The sequence below is a fragment of the Callithrix jacchus genome, chromosome 1, assembly GCF_049354715.1.
Source record: "Callithrix jacchus isolate 240 chromosome 1, calJac240_pri, whole genome shotgun sequence".
Taxonomy (NCBI): Eukaryota; Metazoa; Chordata; class Mammalia; order Primates; family Cebidae; genus Callithrix; species Callithrix jacchus.
In genome coordinates this window covers 22,858,445-22,877,300 of record NC_133502.1, presented here as the reverse complement: position 1 = coordinate 22,877,300, position 18,856 = coordinate 22,858,445, and the positions used below count along the sequence as shown (strand labels likewise).

Here is an 18,856-nt window from a genome sequence, read left to right as displayed (position 1 = left end):
CTTACCTGTAACAGGGAACCAAGCTGAAGAAAACAGAGGCAGCAGAGGAGCTCAGGCTGTGGGTGCTATGGTAACTAACATTAAGAGAATTACCATTTGATTGATAGATAAAATAGACCAGCCATGATTTGCTGTTCTCTTACATAGGGAAATTACTGAAGGAATCAAAGTAAAAGTTGGTCTGCGGGGGGTTACTGACAATGGAGATAAAACATGTTTTAGGAATTCTGTGTAAATTCTGCATTCCGTTTTTTTATTCTTTTTGAGCTGTGACAAGAATAAGGTTATGTTTCTGTCTCTGGGGAAAATACTGTGGGCTGCTGTTGTTCCTTACTTGACAGGCGGTTGAGGCTGCGATGTGGGGTGGGCGCCCCCTCGTGGCGGCTGTGCGCGCCTGCAGAGTATCTGAAAGGACGTTCGCTGCCTGCAGACGACAGAAAGGGGAAAATGCACAGACCTGCATATTGTTCACATTCGAAGGATTTTTTTTTTTTTTTTAATGTTTGGCATCTCACGGTTTACTTGTGGGTGAGTTCACGACTGTGAAAGAAAAAACATTCGCCAAGATTCAGTCCTCACATGACCAGTGAGTTGAGAAAGGTTTTTAAAACACAAAAAGATTTTCTCACTGAAGAGAAAATCCGTGTGTGCATATGTTCAATTATTTTTTTTAATCACGGTGTTTTCCTTTCCCTGCAAACAGAATAATAAAAATACCAGTGTAGTTATAGCATCATTTAATGACATATAAAATATTTTAATAAATATATCAAAGTTTAGACCAAAAAAGAAATGTGAAGGGAGATGGTTTGCCAAGAATAAAATAAAGAAATATGAGACTAGGTTATAAAGCCAAGTAAAATGTGGAAACTTCATATATTCGTGACATCTTCTTCCCTTAAGCACTGTACTTTTTGAGTTCAGATTATTTGGACTTATACCTTTTCCTGACTTCTGTGTTCACAAAGATCCCAATAGGTCAACTTTGCCTTTGTCAAGAGAATGCATGTAGGGAATGGAGGAGAAATTAGGATGTCTGGATTCTGCCAGTTGCTATGATTTTTGGAAAATCACCCCCGCTATAAGGTCTCATTGCCTCAACTCCACCAGTGGCCAACAGTACTGAGCCAGTGCCAGAGTGTTCAGTGCACAGGGCTGCTGACAGCAGAGGCCCGAGTTAGATGGGACCCCCTGTAGCCCAGCCTGGCAGAGCCTGAGTAGCAGCAACTGCAGCTGCAGAGGAGAAGAAGGTTTGACACTTGTCTGTGTGGGAAGAGGAAGACACCTGCCTCCAGCTCACCTGCGTGAAGCTTGTTGGAGAGTCAGGAGAGCTCCTGGCCACCCCTTCTGCCCCCAGGCATGCTGACCTTGACAGCCTTTGGGGAAATTCTAACATCATTAAAATTATCCTTCTGCTTCTCACCTTGCCTCTGCTATACTTTGCCTGATCTAAGAGGAGAAATGAAAGGCATCGGACGAGGGAGAATGGAGAAAACCAAGCCAGGAGCACTTGCAGGGACGGGAGTTCAATTACCTGAGAAGCGTCAGTGCTTCAGTGGGGGGTCCTGAGCCAGCTGCCCCAGGGAATCATAGAGGGCCCAGCCTGAGCCATGCCAGGGCCTGTCACCAAGTCAGGGGACACCACGGGGGACGGAACACAATGCCTGACAGCTGTCTTTTTTGATGCCATTGAGGGAAGACTTAGTGACGTCAGCTTATACTCACTCATTAACCTTGCACAGAAGTGGCACTGTGTCTGGCAAATAGGTTCAGGCCTCTGAACCCTCTGGAAGGAGAGTCACCCCTTGCTCCAGCCAGACTATGTGCGCTGCCCTCAGAGAGACAGTGCCAGCACTTGCACTGCTGCACTGGTGAGTCTGCTGTCAGATGGAAGCTGAATCAAAACAGGTAGTGATCTTCTCTACAGCAAGGAGGTGACAGCACACACCCATGACAAAGGTTTCCCAGCATTTGACATGAATGAGCAGACTTAGAACTACTGACCACACAGTATCTGTCAGAGCAGGAAGCCAAAGGAGAAATTTGAATTCTGCAATGTCAGTTTAGGAAGGATATCGCCAAGTGAGATTTCCCAGACAGGTGAAATCTTACTCAGTGAGAGTGTTTACCTGTTTTCTCTGCAAGTGAGACATCTTTGTGAAGAATGTATGCCCGCTTGGTAGCTGTTCTGGATACTGGACTACTTTGAACAATGAAATTATACTATGTGATTATAGAGTCAGTCAATGTCAGACAAACCAAAATTACTGAAGTCGTCTAGTCTGATGCTTTGCTTTTACATAGGATCGAGCACTCCTGCAAGACAATTACAGAAACAAGAAAAGCTCCACATTTCCTGGCTCTTAGTCCAGCATTTGCAGTGGAACAGGAAATGACCAGCCAGCCCATCCTGAAGTTAATATGTAGGCAATTGTTTCCTTGCTATGGACAGCTGGAAAAACTCAGTCAGTGGGTTAACGGAAGGTGACCATGCCCACAGCTTGCTGTCTCTGCAATGCAAGTTTCAATGTTCCACAGACACGTCCTGCTTTCTCAACATCACACGTCACATTAAAAATGAGTGTTACGAGCATTTTGGAACATAGGCATTTTTCTGGTTGAGTAAAGAAAAGAAGACTGGGATCATTGTTCTCTGGAAAATTTTCTGCTTAGATGGCTAATTTTGTCAGATTGGTTAGTGAGATTCTTAGGATGACACACACACACACACACACACACAATAAATTAGCATAAAGGGTAAGAACAGAGAGCAAAAGTTTCTAAAATGTTTGTGTGAATATTATTATGAATCTAAACCACCTTATACTTGTGTTATAGATATTTTATAATATATAATGGGTTGTATATAGAGATAATAGGTAATATTTATACCATGTCAACATAAATTTACATAATTTATACATAATTCACATGTCTCATTTTTACATAGACATAATTAAAATAGCTAAATTTCCAGGAAATATACATAAATAAAATAAAAAATTTTTTAGGTTTAAAAATTGAAGAAGAATTTGTAAGCACAACTTTAAAATTAGTTTGAAAGTTAATTGCAAATAAAAAGGAAGAGTGGATTAATTTAGGTATAACAACACTGATGGAATAAATGTGTAAATTCTCCAAGAAGAAAACTTGAAAACAAAAAGTTCAGTTAGGAAGAAAACTTCTAGAATGCTATTTTAAGATGATGGTTCTCCAGGTGTTCTGTTACTGTTTGACACTACCGTCTCAGTCCTAAATATGATATGTTGTCCCTTTATTGACCAATTTATGAGGTCGAAAGAGTGACATGCCCAGACATAGGGAGTCTGAAATGCCGACCTCACCACCGATGCACTCCTGCCAGGAAATGAGGCTCATGGGAACCTTCACTAGCAGCTCCTCCTTTCCAGAATATATCATTACCTGAGAGAGGGAGGGAAGGAGGGAGGGAGCGAGGGAGGGAGGGAGAGGCTGGCTTTGTTGGGCTTTCCTTAGGGACGTTTGCTGTGTTTTCGTCTTTTGGGTTGTGTGTAAGTGGGCTGAGAAAGTCCAAGGAAGTCCAGCTTCAAATACGCAGGAACAAACATCGCAAGAGAAATGAAATAGTTTCAATCACAAGGGAAATAACTGTGCCAGGATAGGATCTGTTTCCACTGCATAGTAAATTCTTCTTACAGAGGTCATTTTAAGCTGTAGCATCCCATTGTGAAATGTGAAGAGCTGGAGAAACTTCTGTCTGATCTTGTCCAAGGGCTACGGTATGTGCATATATGTTGAGAGATACCGATCAACTTATCAGTTTATGGATGGATAGATAATCTCTCAGTCTGTCTACAGATAGATTGATAGTCCGCAAATGCCAACTTCAGCACCAAGACTCACTCCTGCCAGGGAGTAAGGCTCCCGGGAACCTTCACTGGTAGCTCCTCCTTAATGGAGTATGTCATTACCAGAGGGAGGGAGGGGGATGCTTTGTTGGGCCTAGCTTAGGGACATTTGCTGAGATTTAGTCTTTTTTAGTCTATCTATAATAGATAGATAGATAACCTCTCAATCTGTGAACTTATGGACAGATAGATGGATAGTCTCTCAATCTATCTATCCATAAGTTGATAGACATCTCTCGACGTATATGCACATATCTTAGACCTTGGAAGAGATCACACGGAAACGCCAGTTTTCAAGAACTGGAGACAAAAGCCAAAATAGTTCACAGTCGCCACCTCTTCATTTCTGTGCCGATATGGTAAATTGGCCATTTCGCTGCATGAACGTTCATTTTCACCGGGTGACCTGGCCCCGCAGCTCCAGGGCCCTTAAGGTTCAACTTCAGAGTTATGTCCGATGCCACCAGTGAGTAGGAACAGGTCCTGTGGCCGCACTAAAGTCACCGGGACTACAGCAGTTGATATTGCTGACATATTTAAATAAAAGTGTGTTTACTTATGTTTGAATTGATAAGTCGTGCTCATGACACAACATCCAAAAGACACAGAACAGCCAAGATCAAGTCAACGCCCCCAGCCAACTGGCGACCGATGTCATGGTTACAGATTGATTGTCGTGTATTTACTCGGTTCCTGATGAATGGCCATTTAGGTTATTCCCAGCTCTCTGTAACGAAGCGCAGTTCTGAAAGACATATTTTTGTTGCTGTATCATTTACTACATACAGCCTGTGAATTCTACCGTAAAATAAGTGCATACCGAGAAGTAGACTGATGAAAGATTCTGCGCGTTCATCGTGTGGGAGATGCTTGCCATGCAACCCATGTTTGGCACAGACCATACCCCTTGCTCGACATCCTGGTTCCCTTAGGAGAGTCTCCAGGCTCCTTAAGCTGCCTTGATTTGACCTGTTTCCCTCTTCCCCAGCCACATTCATCATCACTTCCCCTTTGGGACCCAACACCCCAAATGTAGCCACCCAACATGCAAAGCCCCACTGCTTTGGACGCCCATCCCTCAAACCTTCCTCTGGCTAATCCTGGAGCAACTGTAGCTCCCAGGAGGAGGCCCTCCCTGACCCCCAAGGGGGAGTTTGAAGAAGTGTGGCCAGAATGCCGTGTTCTGCTGCTGCGGCACTCACTGGGCTGCATTTCCATCACAGGCCTGCTTGCCTGTCTCCTTCCCCTTTTGGTGAATTGGGTTAGGGTGAGAACTTATGTCCTCTGGAGTGTCCGCAGGACACCAAAAAAGTGCCTGACACATTGTGTGCACTCAGTAAGCAAACTTTGGATGAGTTCATTAATGAGTAGCAACCCGTCCTTTGAGCGAGAAGAAGCTCTGAGATGGGAGTCGGTGCTCAGGGCAGCAGTGAGGGTCACCCATGCCCTGCACCGCCTGCAGTGCTCCTGCCCACAGGCATCTGTGGCAATGCTGGGATCGACAGGGGGGCTGACAGTTGGATGCACTTTAACAAAGTGTCCTCCCTTGGGAGTCAAAAGGCAGCACCTCAGCATTTCATGTCAAAGCCGCTTTTTCTCCTGCATCCCACCCTCCTGTCAGTGGAGTAGAGAGGCTCCTGCTGAATGGACCTCAAACCTCCATCACACAACTCCATCACCTGGAACACTGAAACTTAAAACAAAGGCTGAAAAGTGATGTGGCCTCTAAGTTTATGGAATTTACATTTTGAATGGATGTACCAAATGAAGTGTCATGTGTTCAGTTGTGCCCCTGCTCTCCAAATTCAGATGTTGACATCCTAACCCCCAGCACCCCAGAAAGCGATCACATATGGATATAGCTTCGCTGTGGAGCTCATCAAGTGAAAATGGTTCGTTAGGATGGATGGGCTCTAGTCCAATGCGATTCGTGTATGTGTGAGTCTACCAGGGATCCCAGGACAAAATCTCACATGCTGCAGGGCTGAAGCATCAGAAATGAATGTTCTCGCCCTTCTGAAGACCGGAAGTCTGAGATCGAGGTTCTGCTCCTTCCGAGGCCTCTCTCGTCGGCCTGGAGACACTGCCCTCTTGCTGTGTCTTCACATGGTCTTGCCTCCATGCCAAAGTATCTTTGGGGTTTCTCTGTGTGTCCAAATTTCCTCTCTGTGTGTCCAGTAAAGACATCTGTCCTACTGAATTAGGACCCACCCTAAAAGCCTCATGGCACCTCTTAAAGGCCCTATCTTGCAATACATTCACACATCGTAGTACTGGGAGTTAAGGCCTCAACAGGTAAATTTTTGGAGTACACAATTCTGCCCATAACAGCATACTTATAAAATGAGGAAATTTGGATATAGACACATAGAGAGAAAACAATGTGAATAGATTTAGGAAGAAGATGACCATCTATAAGCCAAAAAGAAAGGCCTAGAAAGGCCATAGCTTTCCTGAAAACCCCCAGAAGGGGAGCAAACCCTGCCCACACGTTGATTTTGGACACGTAGCCTCAGAAATGAGAGAGGCTAAATTGTGTTGTTTAAGCCCCAAGCCTGCAGGCTTTGTTATGACAGCCCAGCCCTGGCAGAGGAATACACTGAGCAATGCCTTGATGTTTTAGAATAAAACAGACACATTCAATTATTTGTTCAAGCAAAGAACAAACTCTAACTCTTATATGAAGACAAATTCTGCGTGCTTCAGAAGTTCTGGAGGATTAGAGAACAGGAAGCAATAAAAAGGAATTATAGAGGCATCGAGGGAGCTCAGCCAGCAGGATTTAGAGGATGATAATTATGCGGAGAGAGTAGTAATGAAGAAAGGGTATTAACATTGCAAAGAGTCTTTAATTGTAAAGTGAAATTATTTTTGTAAATTTGATGAATCTCCTTTTTAAGGAATCTAGAAGCACAATCAATTTGCAATGCTGCTGTGTGTGCTATGTCCCATTAATCATGGTTTTTATAATCGGAAGACTTCAGACCTAAATCTGAAAACCCATCATATCAGGAAACTGAAGGTAGGGAATTTTTTCCTCTGAAAAATCTAGCTACTCTCTGTCATTTCCATTCAATATTACTGAAAATCTAAAACTGCACTAAAAAATAAAATCTATTTAAAATGAAAAAAAAAAAAGACTAGAAAAATCTCAAAACTTGCCAGATAAACTCTCCATCTCTGGAAAAATTTTCTTCCACTTGAAAGTGTGTTTGTTCGTCATTCCTAGCCTGATTTTATGGGTTCGCATTTGAGGTTTTGAAAGAAAATATAGACGAATACTTTTATGTAACTGTTTTATTTCATTTCTGGACAGCTTTCAAATTCTCAGCTTTAATCTTTACCATAAAAATTAGTTTCTATCTCCCTTCATTTCCATCATTATTTCCACAAAGGAATGAATGATATTTTAAAGAATAGAAAAATTTCCATGAGGAACCTTCAAATTTATTAAAACTCATGCTTTTGCGGACACACAAAAGCAGGTGTGGACAGACAAATTCCACATGTAAAATCACAGAGCAGCAGAGCTGGAAGGGGCCAAGCTGCTGCCCAGCTCCAGCAGGGGGCGCCATGTTGTTTACTGCAGACTGCCGGCCTCAGCCTGAAGGGAGAATACAGAAATCACAGTGGACATCCGCCACGAGTGAAGAAGCAGGCAGGGACTTTCTTGGTCGCATTTGTTTAATGTGGTAGCTCAATCATTAAATTTAGCAAATAAGTAAATGTGAAGAATAGAGAAATTAAGTAGCTTTCCCAAGTTCACAGGAAAAGCCAGCACATCTGACTTCCCACCTAGCTTGGTGCGTTGCTTTTTAATACTCTTTTAAAAATAAATAAATCTTATTTTGCATTTTTAAGGTATGTTAAGGTATACAGTGTGATGATATAAGATACATTGTCTTGGTCCATTTTATGTTGTTATGACAGAATACCAGAGACTTGATAATATATAAAGAAAAGATATTTGTTGCTTACAGTTTTGGAGGCTGGGAAGTTCAAGGCTGAGCATCAACTCTAGTGAGGACTTTCCAGGTATGTTGCAGCATGCTGCGGGGCATCACTTGGAGAGAGCACGGGAGCATGCCTGCCAGCTCAGGCGTCTCCTCCTCTTCTCATAAAGCCATAGCTTCCACCATCAGACCCCGGTGATCCTAAGTCCCTTCAAAAGCCCCACCTCCAATCAACATATACATTTGAGGATTGTTTCCAACACATGAGATCTGGGTGGCACATTCAACCCACAGAATACATATATATAGGAAAATGGTCAATAGTGGAAGAGTTTATCATTTCTATCCTCTCACATGGTTGCTCCCCAACCCCTGTGGCAAGAGCAGCCATAATTTACTCATTTAACAAAAATCTTGAATACAACACACTATTATTAATTATAGTCCTCGTGTTCTATGTTAGATCCTTCAACCTGTTCATCAACTGTACATATTTTCTACTTTGCATCCTTCGACCTGCATCTCCCCATCTCACCTACACTGTTTTATTACCTCTTTATATGTGAACTTTTAAAGTTTTTAGATTCTACATATAAGTGCCATCATGCAATATTTTTCTGTGTCTGGCTTATTTCACTTAACACAAAGTCCTCCACGTTCATCCATGTTGTGGCAAGTGGTAGGATCTCTACCTTTTTTTAAGGCTGAAAAATATTTTATTTTATATGCATATATATCAGTTTATTTTTCAGTCTGTCCATTGATGAACACTACAATTGCTTCTACATTCTGGCTGTTGAGAACGCTTTTTCTTTTCACCTGAACTTTATTTTGTAATTGGAGTAGCTTTCTCATTACTAGCTTGATTACAGAGACTTACAGATGATTACTCTACTTTTTTTTTTAACTTTTATTTTAAATTCAGGCGTACATGCGTGGGTTTGCTCTATAGGTAAACTTCTGTCATGGGGTTTGTTGTACAGATTATTTCATCACCCAGGCATTAAGCCTAGTACCTTTAGTTGATTTTCCTGATCTTCTCCCTTATTCCGCCCTCTACCCTCCAAAAGACACCAGTGTGTGTTGTTCCGCTCTGTCCATGTGTTCTCATCATTTAGCTCCCATTTATAAGTGTCAACATGCGGTATTTGGTTTTCTGTTCCTGTGTTATTTTACTAAAGATAATGACCTCCAGCTCCATCCATGTCCCTGCAAAGGACATAATCTTATTCTTTTTTATGGTTGCATAGTATTCCATTGTGTATATGTATCACATTTTCTTCATCTAGTCTACCATTAATTATTTCCCTGCATTTTGTTATGAAATACTTTGCTAGACTTGCTGGTCTAGGAAGACATTGTAAGAATAAATGTGGTAGATCTATATAAGTTTATATTATATATATTATAAATAAACATATATATAAGAATCTGCATAAATTTATTTATTCTTTCTCTTTTATAATATTATTCCTACTAAGAAGTATGTTCTGCCTTATTTTCTCCTGAGAATTTTCTCTTGTAATTTACTCATTCAACAAACATTTACTAAGGACCCATTGTATTCGTTTTCTATCGCTGCCTTAACAAATTGCCACAAATTCAGTTGGTTTATAACCTAAGAAATGCATATTCATCTGCAGAAGTAGGCATATTAAACAGGTGCTAGCCTGCAGGCTTTATACGTAAGTATTGAGAAAGTATAGAGCAGACACGGAGCAACCTTGGAAGTAAGTATGGAGAGTGTTACTGTCACAAACTTATAGACTTGAAAAGATGATACAGAGAAATGAAATTTCCTTAAGTTTAGACAGCTTATTTCTAAAGGAAGAATGAGGGCCGGGCACGGTGGCTCAAGCCTGTAATCCCAGCACTTTGGGAGGCCGAGGCGGGTGGAACACAAGGTCCAGAGATCGAGACCATCCTGGTCAACATGGTGAAACCCCGTCTCTACTAAAAATACAAAAAATTAGCTGGACATGGTGGCGCGTGCCTGTAATCCCAGCTACTCAGGAGGCTGAGGCAGGAGAATTGCCTGAACCCAGGAGGCGGAGGTTGCCGTGAGCTGAGATCGCGCCATTGCACTCCAGCCTGGGTAACAAGAGCGAAACTCCGTCTCAAAAATAAATAAATAAATAAAGGAAGGAAGAATGAAATCCATGGTGAAGGTTTAATTCATAGCTTCTGGGCTATCTTGTATATTTTATGATCACTGCTATTACAACAGAAACTAGCATTATTACTAGCCTCTAATGTTTGATTGAGAGAAAGCAGAGTCCCGGAAAGACAGTTTTCTAAATTTTAATCTTAACAGTCTTGGGTACAGGTGGGTTTTGGTTACATGGATAAGTTCTTTAGTGGTGATTTCTGAGATTTTACTGCATCTGTCAATTGAGTTCTACTTTTAGCTCTTTAAGGAACCTCCACACTGTTTTACATTGTGGCTGTACTAATTTCCATTCCCAACAGTATGCAAAAGTATTTGCTCTTCAATACATCCATACCAACATCTGTTGGTTTTTGACTTTTTGAATATGGTCATTCTTGGAGGAGTAAGATGCTGTCTCATTGTGGTTTTATTTGCATTTCCCTGATGTTTTGTGATGTTGAGCATGTTTTCATATGTTTGTTGGCCATTCGTATATCTTCTTTTGACAATTGTCTGTTCATGTCTTTAGCCTACTTTTTGATGGGATTGTTTGTTTTTTCTTGCTGATGTGTTTGAGTTCCTTTTGGATTCTGGATATTAGTCCTTTGTCAAATATATAGATTATGAAGATTTTCTCCCACTCTGTGAGTTGTCTGTTAAATCTGCTAATTGTTTATTTTGCTGTGCAAATGCTTTTTAGCTTCATTAAGTCCCATTGGGGTCTTGGTAATGAATTCTTTGCCTAAGCTAATGTCTAAAAGAGCTTTTCTGGTGTCATCTTTTAGAATTGTGATGGTTTCAGGTCTTAGACTTAAGTCTTTGATCATCTTGAGTTAATTTCTGTGTGAGGTGAGAGAGGAAGGTTCCAGTTTCATTCTTCTGTATGTGGCTTGTCAGTTTTCTCAGCACAAATTATTGAATAGGGTGTCCTTTCCCCAATTCATATTTTCATATGCTTTGACAAAGATCAGTTGGCTGTAAATATTTGGCTTTATTTCTGAGTACTCTGTTTTATTCCATTGATCTACATGCCTATCTCTATGCATACCATGCTGTTTCGGTAACTATAACCTTGTAGTATAATTTGAAGTCGGGTAATGTGATGCCTCCAATTCTGAATGCTTATTACGCACAAGACATACAGCCAAGCACTCAAGATGAATGATCTCATTTTATCTTCACAATGTCTGTGTGAGGAAAGTATGCTTGTGGGCCAGGACTCTTGCAAGTGGCAGAAATCAAACAAAAACGGAGTTAAACAAAAAGAGTCTCCACTGGTTTATACATAATTGAAAAATTCAGAGATAAACATCAAGGTATATTTATCACTAAATAAGTAGATGATAAGTAGATAGATAGATGACAGATAAGATAGGTAGATAAGTTGAGATACATAAAGATGTATTGATATAGAGATGTCCATGGAGATATTTGATATAAATATGGATTTATCAATACAGCTCTCTCTCTCTCTAGCACCAGCTCCAATTCTAGCTTTAGCTCTCTTTCTCCCCATCTCTCAGCTTTACTTTTCTGTTTGTTAGATTATTTCAGCAGGAGATACAGGTCTTAACCTCTCTGTTTAGAAATTGCACAGAAAGCTATCACCTCATTTCCAATAATTTTCTTTTCTTCTTTTTGGGGACGGAGTTTCACTCTTGTTACCCAGGCTGGAGTGCAATGGCGCCATCTCGGCTCACTGCAACCTCCACCTCCTGGGTGCAGGCAATTCTCCCACCTCAGCCTCCTGAGTAGCTGGGATTACAGGCACACGCCACCAAGCCCAGCTAATTTCCAATAATTTTCATAGATACATGACACTGGAGTCTCATGTCTTGATTTGCGCTGCATGCCCACACTTGGGCAATCACATAACCTGGGAATGGAATTCTCTAGTCGGTCAGGTTAGTCAGGGTCCCCTCCTGTATGGGGGAGGGGTTAGATTAGTCCCACTTGAACTGCATCCATTGAACTGGGAAGGACTGTTCCCCAAAACTATATCTGTATGCTTTTCCCAGAAGGGGTAATAGGTGTTTAGTAAACCAAACAACAGCTGCCCACTACCCTCTGAGTCTTGCCATTAATGAGACCAGCAGTGCCTACATGAGTCTCCTGGCACGTCTCCTCTGGTAAGTGGCTGAGTAAAGCCAACCCATCCGTGTTTTGTTGTTGTTGTTAATGATAGTGATGCATTGCAAACCATCTGCATTTTTAACACGCTGCTTTCTGTTCATGTGCTGACTGTTCTAGACAGTAAAAAATGGTCTCTTTGAAAATATTAGCCATTTTATTTAAATATTCTAAAACGCCACAGCATTCTTTTTGCAAAGTCATATTTATTGTAACACTTATACTAAAAAAATCTATGCTTAATCATTTAAAAATATTTAGTAAGTGCAGATAAGCGAGAAGATAAGGAAAACCTTCATCTACCAACAAGAAAAAAATGTCATCTTATACCATTAATAGTGTTTCAAACCATTAAGTATGCTTTCACAGAATAATTTAATGACTGAGTAATAGTATAACATATGAACATAATATAAATTGCACAAATGTTTTACTAATTATAAAGTTATTTCTTTTTTTTGCTACCTAAAAAAATGTTACTGAGAACATACAGATACATACTTATTTCCATGTACTTCCTAAATGTTTCTTTAAAATAAACTTGATTTGGAGTGGAAAGGTCAGAGGGTGTGCTTAAGCCTTTTCATATTTATTGCCAAAAATTCAAAAAGTTTATAACTACATGGATTCTCACCAGAAGTATATTATACGGCTCATTTTCTTACTCCTTTGCAGACATAGGTTATTATAATTAATATTTCCTTTTTATAAGTAAAATGTTTCACATTGTTATGTTGGCAATTCTTTAATATTCGTGTTTAAACATTTTACATGGTCCTTTTTGTTTCTCTCTTATCTTGCTTCTTAATGTTGAATTGTTCATTCAATGCATAATCCTTTCTCTCAATACATGATACTTTCTCTCTCTCTTTCTTTCATCATTAATTATGCACATTCTCCTTTTCCTGCATCTGTATTTCTTAAAGAACACAGAATTTGCTGGGCGCAGTGGCTCTTGCCTGTAATCCCAGCACTTTGGGAGGCCCAGGGGGGTAGATCACCTGAGGTCAAGAGTTTAAAGCCATCCTTGCCAACATGGTGAAACCCCGTCTCTACTAAAAATACAAAAAAAAAAAAAAATTAGCCAGGCATGGTGACACAAGTGTATAATCCCTGCTACTCCAGAGGCTGAGGCAGGAGAATCCCTTGAACCTGGGAGACCGAAGTGTCAGTGAACTGAGACTGCACCACTACACTCCAGCAACAGAACAAGACTCTGTCTCAAAAAAAAAAAAAAAAAAAAAGTAAGAATTTTAAGAATGTGTCTTACTCACATGGCACAGAGTGACTGATGCAGCCAACACTGTGAATGCCATGTTGCTCAGAGGTTCCTAGGACCCCAGCTTCTATATGCCAGCTTCTGTCATTGCCTCTGGGAAACATGTACTTCAAAAACTAATTTATACTTTTTTTCTTATTTTCTCAGCTTAATAGGTCTTCCAAGCCTTTCAGATATGTTTTTTGAAATAAAATGTAATCTACATCAAGACAGGAAATATCTGAACTATTATAATAATGACTACTTTTGTCATTATAAAGTCTTTCTAGGTCTTCTAAGTAAGAGATTCAACTGAGTGTTAAATTCTGTTATTTAAAAAAAATCAGAATAATTTTCTGGTATTGTATCTTTTATCATTTCAAACTCATTTTTTTTTTTTACTATTTATTGAGCACTATCAGATTCTTTTGCACTATGTCAAAACCGTATAGATTCTTGTGTCTTCAAACATAGATGCAAACCAGTGACCTCTGAGGACAACAATTGAAAATCAAAACAGAGAACTAATCCAAGGAGCCATCAGAATGAAGTAAATCATAGTTATGCCACTCTACCTGGCCCTGTAACTAAAGGAATAAACAGGACACTACCTGAGACATTATTCTATTTGGCAACTGACATGCCAGAATCTGAACTAATTAACCATTTTCTATCAATCAGTGAAAAATATGCATAACTCTAGCTTTCTTTTCAATGGAAAGCTGCAGTTCTAATGACTCGTATCCTCTTCAAATGAGCCACACCCCATCCTCCAAACCCTACCTTTCTTCCTCAGAGATGTCACTGTTTCCAACATTTTTGTAATTTCTTTTTGAAAATTGCTGTAGTACTTTATTTTCATTTGATTTTCTACTTGAAATATTAAAACTACTGGAAGCCCATTCAAGTTTGAAAAACAAAGGTAACAGATTATTCTAACTAATATTCTTTTTGCAAATTTTAATATTGACTTTATAATATTGAGAATGATTCTCTTATCTGTTCTATAACATTTTCTGATATATTTGCTTTAAAAGATCATTGTGTTTCCTCAGAGCCAGATTACTGATTTATAAATTAATAAAGTTTTAGCATTTGTTTTGAATAACAACATTTTGATTAAAATCACAGCTTTTTATTTTAATATTTAACATTTTCAAAACAGGCATATCAAACTGGGGAAAATCATTTTCTCCTAGGTATTGGAAATAAGGCATATTTTTGTAGTCAGGGTCTATTTACGAGGTGTTTACGTGCCTTGAAGCCATTAGCTTGTCCTCTGTATGTGTGAGTGTACACAGACATTGGGATAGTTTTGTATGCATTCTGTCATTACACAGAAAGTCTGGTTTTCTTTTTGAAAAGAAAAGCAGGAAATGGTCTTTGTACTCTAAATACATTGATGGATCAAAGCATTAGCAATACTGTCTCTTCAATTACAACCTATGGGTTGAGATACTGCAGCCACAGAATGATTTCTATTGTTTCCTGTTTTCTAGAGTATTTTCTTCACAGAGTTGTAGTCACCAAGGATTTCCAATTTAAAAATGACTGTGGGCAATATACTAAACAGTAACACTGATCTACAAAATGTGGGCCCCTCGGTGCCATTTCAGAGAAAAACAACAGAAATAAATAGAAAGAGAACGCAATAGGTGATGTTCTCAACAAGGAACATACAGATTCCCATTAGTGGCTTCTTGGGCAATAATGTGAATCACACCAGTGCTGAGCTAGCCAGCACTCAACACGAAGACACACAAACATCTATGGGAGATCCAACTTCTTTACGTCCTCCTAGAATATACATTCACCTGGACCACTAAATGATTTCAAATTCCTAAATGTGCTGCTCCATGAAATTCCTTAGGCACCCTTCCTGTTGGTGAGAGTCATCTAACCTGATAAGTAAAAGCACTTTGCAACACTAGTTAGTTCATAGTGATAAAAGAGAAAGGAATTGCAATTTTTATTCCTTTCCCAGGGGCCTGACAGTCTCCACTCGGAGTCCCTGGTACTTGGTAACTTATCAGAGTAGGAAGGAAAGACACAAGTCATTCAATCCTGACAATGCCCACTGCCTTGAATCCTGCTTAGATGCTTGGTGCAGATGCAAACAATTGAGCTATAGAGCACCGACCTCTTCCCCAGGAATCCAGGTGACTTTCCTGTACCCCATCCTATAAAGTCCAACCATCATTAAGTCAACCCTCTAAGGGTTCATTAGATGGGGAGGAAAATTAAATGGTATATTTGGTGAGTGTGCATTTTCTTTGTCCATTATTTCTTCTCTATTTTCTTAGAATACATTTTTCATAATTAAAAAAATTACTCTGTGGCCATTTTGGGGAAAATAACAATGTGAAATGTGATATTTTGCAGTGCGTGTAAGGTTTCTGTTTAGACTGTATTCTCTCTGGCCGCAGACAGTCTTTGTTGTCCTGCTAAAATACTGGAAAACTTTAGGAGCATTGCTTGAGGAAATCGTCTGCCTAGCTTCAGTGTCCAATTTATTCCTCAGCGTAGCCTATGGTCTTCATGAATGAGTAAATTCTCTTTTTAACTTCTTTGCCATTTTAATGTGGGCCTTTGATTTTAATTTCATTTAGTATCCTTTTTCAGTTTTTAGAGCAATCTAGATTCCATCTAAGTGCAATTAGCTTTCAGCTCTGGAGGACTTTTGCATAATCAGGTCAGTATGGGCTTTTCTTAAGAGTCTGTGTCACTTCCCTTATGTGTACTTGTTTTTTTATTCTTAGAGTACATCTAGGTGTTCTATGATCTAGTACATTCAGTAATATCTCAATGTATTGGTGCATTCATCATTCCTTGCTTTCTTCCTTTGTTAAATAAATTTGTATTGCTCATTTGTAAATCTTCCTGTCCACATCCGGCTGGGTATTGAAAACACCAGGAGAAAGTGGAGGACTCATCCTTCCTCTCACTAATGTCAACTAGAAGAAGACTAATATAGTTCTATTAATATTGGTTAGACGTAATGATGCTAGCCTTTATTCATCATTACAGATCTGATACATCTGTCCCCACTACTCCCAAAAACTACTCCTTTATAAATGTATTCCTTAATTACTTAAAATTTGCCCTGACTTTAAAAAGATATGATAAAAATTATAAATGTATGGATATTCAAAAGTTTGCAGAATTCTTTCTGCACTTGTTCCCAAGAATTTGAACTTGTTTTTCTAGGTTTCTTAGATTGGCCTCTCATTTTATATTGTTTTACTTTCCAAATTTTAAAACAACCTAGAAAATTAGCAAATTCTCTAGAGATTATTTATTTTATAATTTTTTACCTTTGAGGGAAAAAATAGACACAATTTGGGTCCTGATATTTTTTATTTTTTTTAAGTTATTTTTAAATAAATTATAGATAACATTCATGTGAAATCACTATCATAGCAAATATAAAATGAAAACATATTAAAGTCAACATAGTAATTTAAAATATCATTTTCTGCAACACTAAATTTGGATTTACATGATGGCAAAACAAAACGTTGTCTTGGTGATAAATAAATCATTGCATTTAAATATGGGTGTGGCTTCTGGTCCAAGCTGACAATCTGAAGCCAAAATTTCACCTCCCATCTTTCTGTAAATCTTAATTATGACTGAAGGAAAAATAACAAAATGCAATATATTCACAGAAGCCATAAAACCTGGACACTATGATAACTTTTAATAGCAGAAACCTCAATTACTCTTTCACCAACCTAATAGAACTGAACCGATAGTTTAAAAAATAAAAATAAAAAAGTATAGAAGAAAAAAGGTGCCAGAGTTGAGACTCTTCAGAGTAAACTCTAAAAAAAGAGCAGAGGAAATGGGAACCATTCTTCCAATAGGACCCATGGGTGATCAGGATTTGTTTTGCGGAATTACTGGGAAAAAGAGAACAAAAAGGGTCAGGAATTACCTGATAGATTAAAATGATAAGCACACATCTGAGCTACTCTGCTGTCTTCATTCCCACACATGCATGGTGCTGTTCACTCCGTAAAACCAGGGTTCTTCTTTCCACAGACACTGAATGAGTGCATGGGATGGAAGTCAGGAGCCTCAGGTTCAGTCTTCTTTTTACTTCCTTTTGGTAGCACTGAGAAGGGCACTGCAATGAGTCTACTCGTTTCCCATTCCCTCACCCTGAGGAGAATTCTGCCTCTTGGGGAGACTTGACAATTAAAGGTGATGAGAGAAGAGGATTGTGTAGAAGAACCAGGATCCATCCTATATAAGAATTTTGAAGAAAATAAGACAGAACAGAAAAAAATCACAGAGGTGGAAGTGGTGGAAGGCCTGAAGAGGTGGGAGGAACTTGATCCTCTAGTGACCTTCTCCCTGGTTTATGCCTGGAAATATGCTATGTTATGTGGCAGAAAGGACATTACACATGAATTGCTCATCAGATGACTCTAAAATGAAGAGATTGCCCTGGATTATTCAGGTGGTCCCAATATAATCATGAAAGAAGAAGACAGAAGCATCAGTCAAAGAGATGAGACAGAAGGAGAGATCAGAGAGATGGGAAGCGTGAAAAGGACTCAGCCCACGGTTGCTGGATTTTATGATGGAGGAAGGAGACATGAGCCAGGAAATGCAGGTGACCTCTAGAAGCTGAGAATTTCCAACCAAAGGCCAACAAGAAAATGGGGACATCATTATAGCAACCACATGGAATTAAATCCTGATGACTTTTTGAATGTGCTTGGAAAATCAAATCCCACACCTTGATTTCAGCATGAAACCCAGAGTAGATAAATCATTTAAATCAACCCAGACTTCTGACTACAGAACTATGAGATAATAAATGGATCAATTAAAGCTGCTATGTCTGTAACATTTTTTTATAACAGCAAGGGAAAATGAATACAGATTGTGATGCTAAAAGCAGAGTGCTGATGTAACAAATAGAAAATATGCAAGTGGGTGGGGCATGGTGACTCACGCCTAGAAACCCAACACTGGGAGGCTGAGATGGGCAGATCACGAGGTCAGGAGATCAAAACCATCCTGGCCAACATGGTGAAACCTCATCTCTACTAAAAATACAAAAATTAGCTGGGCATGGTGGCATGTGCCTGTAGTCCTAGCTACTCAGGAGGCTGAGGCAGGAGAATCACTTGAACCCAGCAGGCAGAGGTTGCAGTGAGCCAAGATCGCACAAATGCACCCCAGCCTGGTAACAGAGTAGGACTCCATCTCAAAAAAAAAAGCAAAAGAAAAGAAAGAAAATATACAAGTGGAATTGAAACCAGGCAGTGGAAAAGGCTGGAAAAAATTGGTGGAACATGATAGATAAAGTCCAGTTTGCCTTGAGCAGGCAGTTCATAGACACAGTAGTCCCCACTCATCTGTGCAGGATGCATTGCAGCATCCCCCAGTGGATACTAAACCCCATCAAACGCTATGTATAGTTAGCACCAAGCCCTATGTACACTATATTCTTTCAGTCTGATAA

The 18,856-nt window shown here is 39.6% G+C and overlaps 1 protein-coding gene across 3 annotated transcripts in view; it reads left to right on the top strand.

Moving 5' to 3' along the window:
* Positions 1 to 18,856, top strand: part of NALF1 (NALCN channel auxiliary factor 1) — a 678,420-nt gene that overhangs the window by 638,484 nt on the left and 21,080 nt on the right. Inside the window, exon 3 of one of the 3 annotated variants that reach the window (XM_009000434.5) lies at positions 17,422 to 18,219. The exons of the other annotated variants lie outside the window; for them this stretch is intronic. Coding sequence (XP_008998682.3) covers positions 17,422 to 17,432 — 11 coding nt within the window. The 3' untranslated portion in view covers positions 17,433 to 18,219. Of the gene's footprint in view, positions 1 to 17,421; positions 18,220 to 18,856 lie in introns of those variants that run through there. 3 annotated transcript variants of the gene reach the window in all.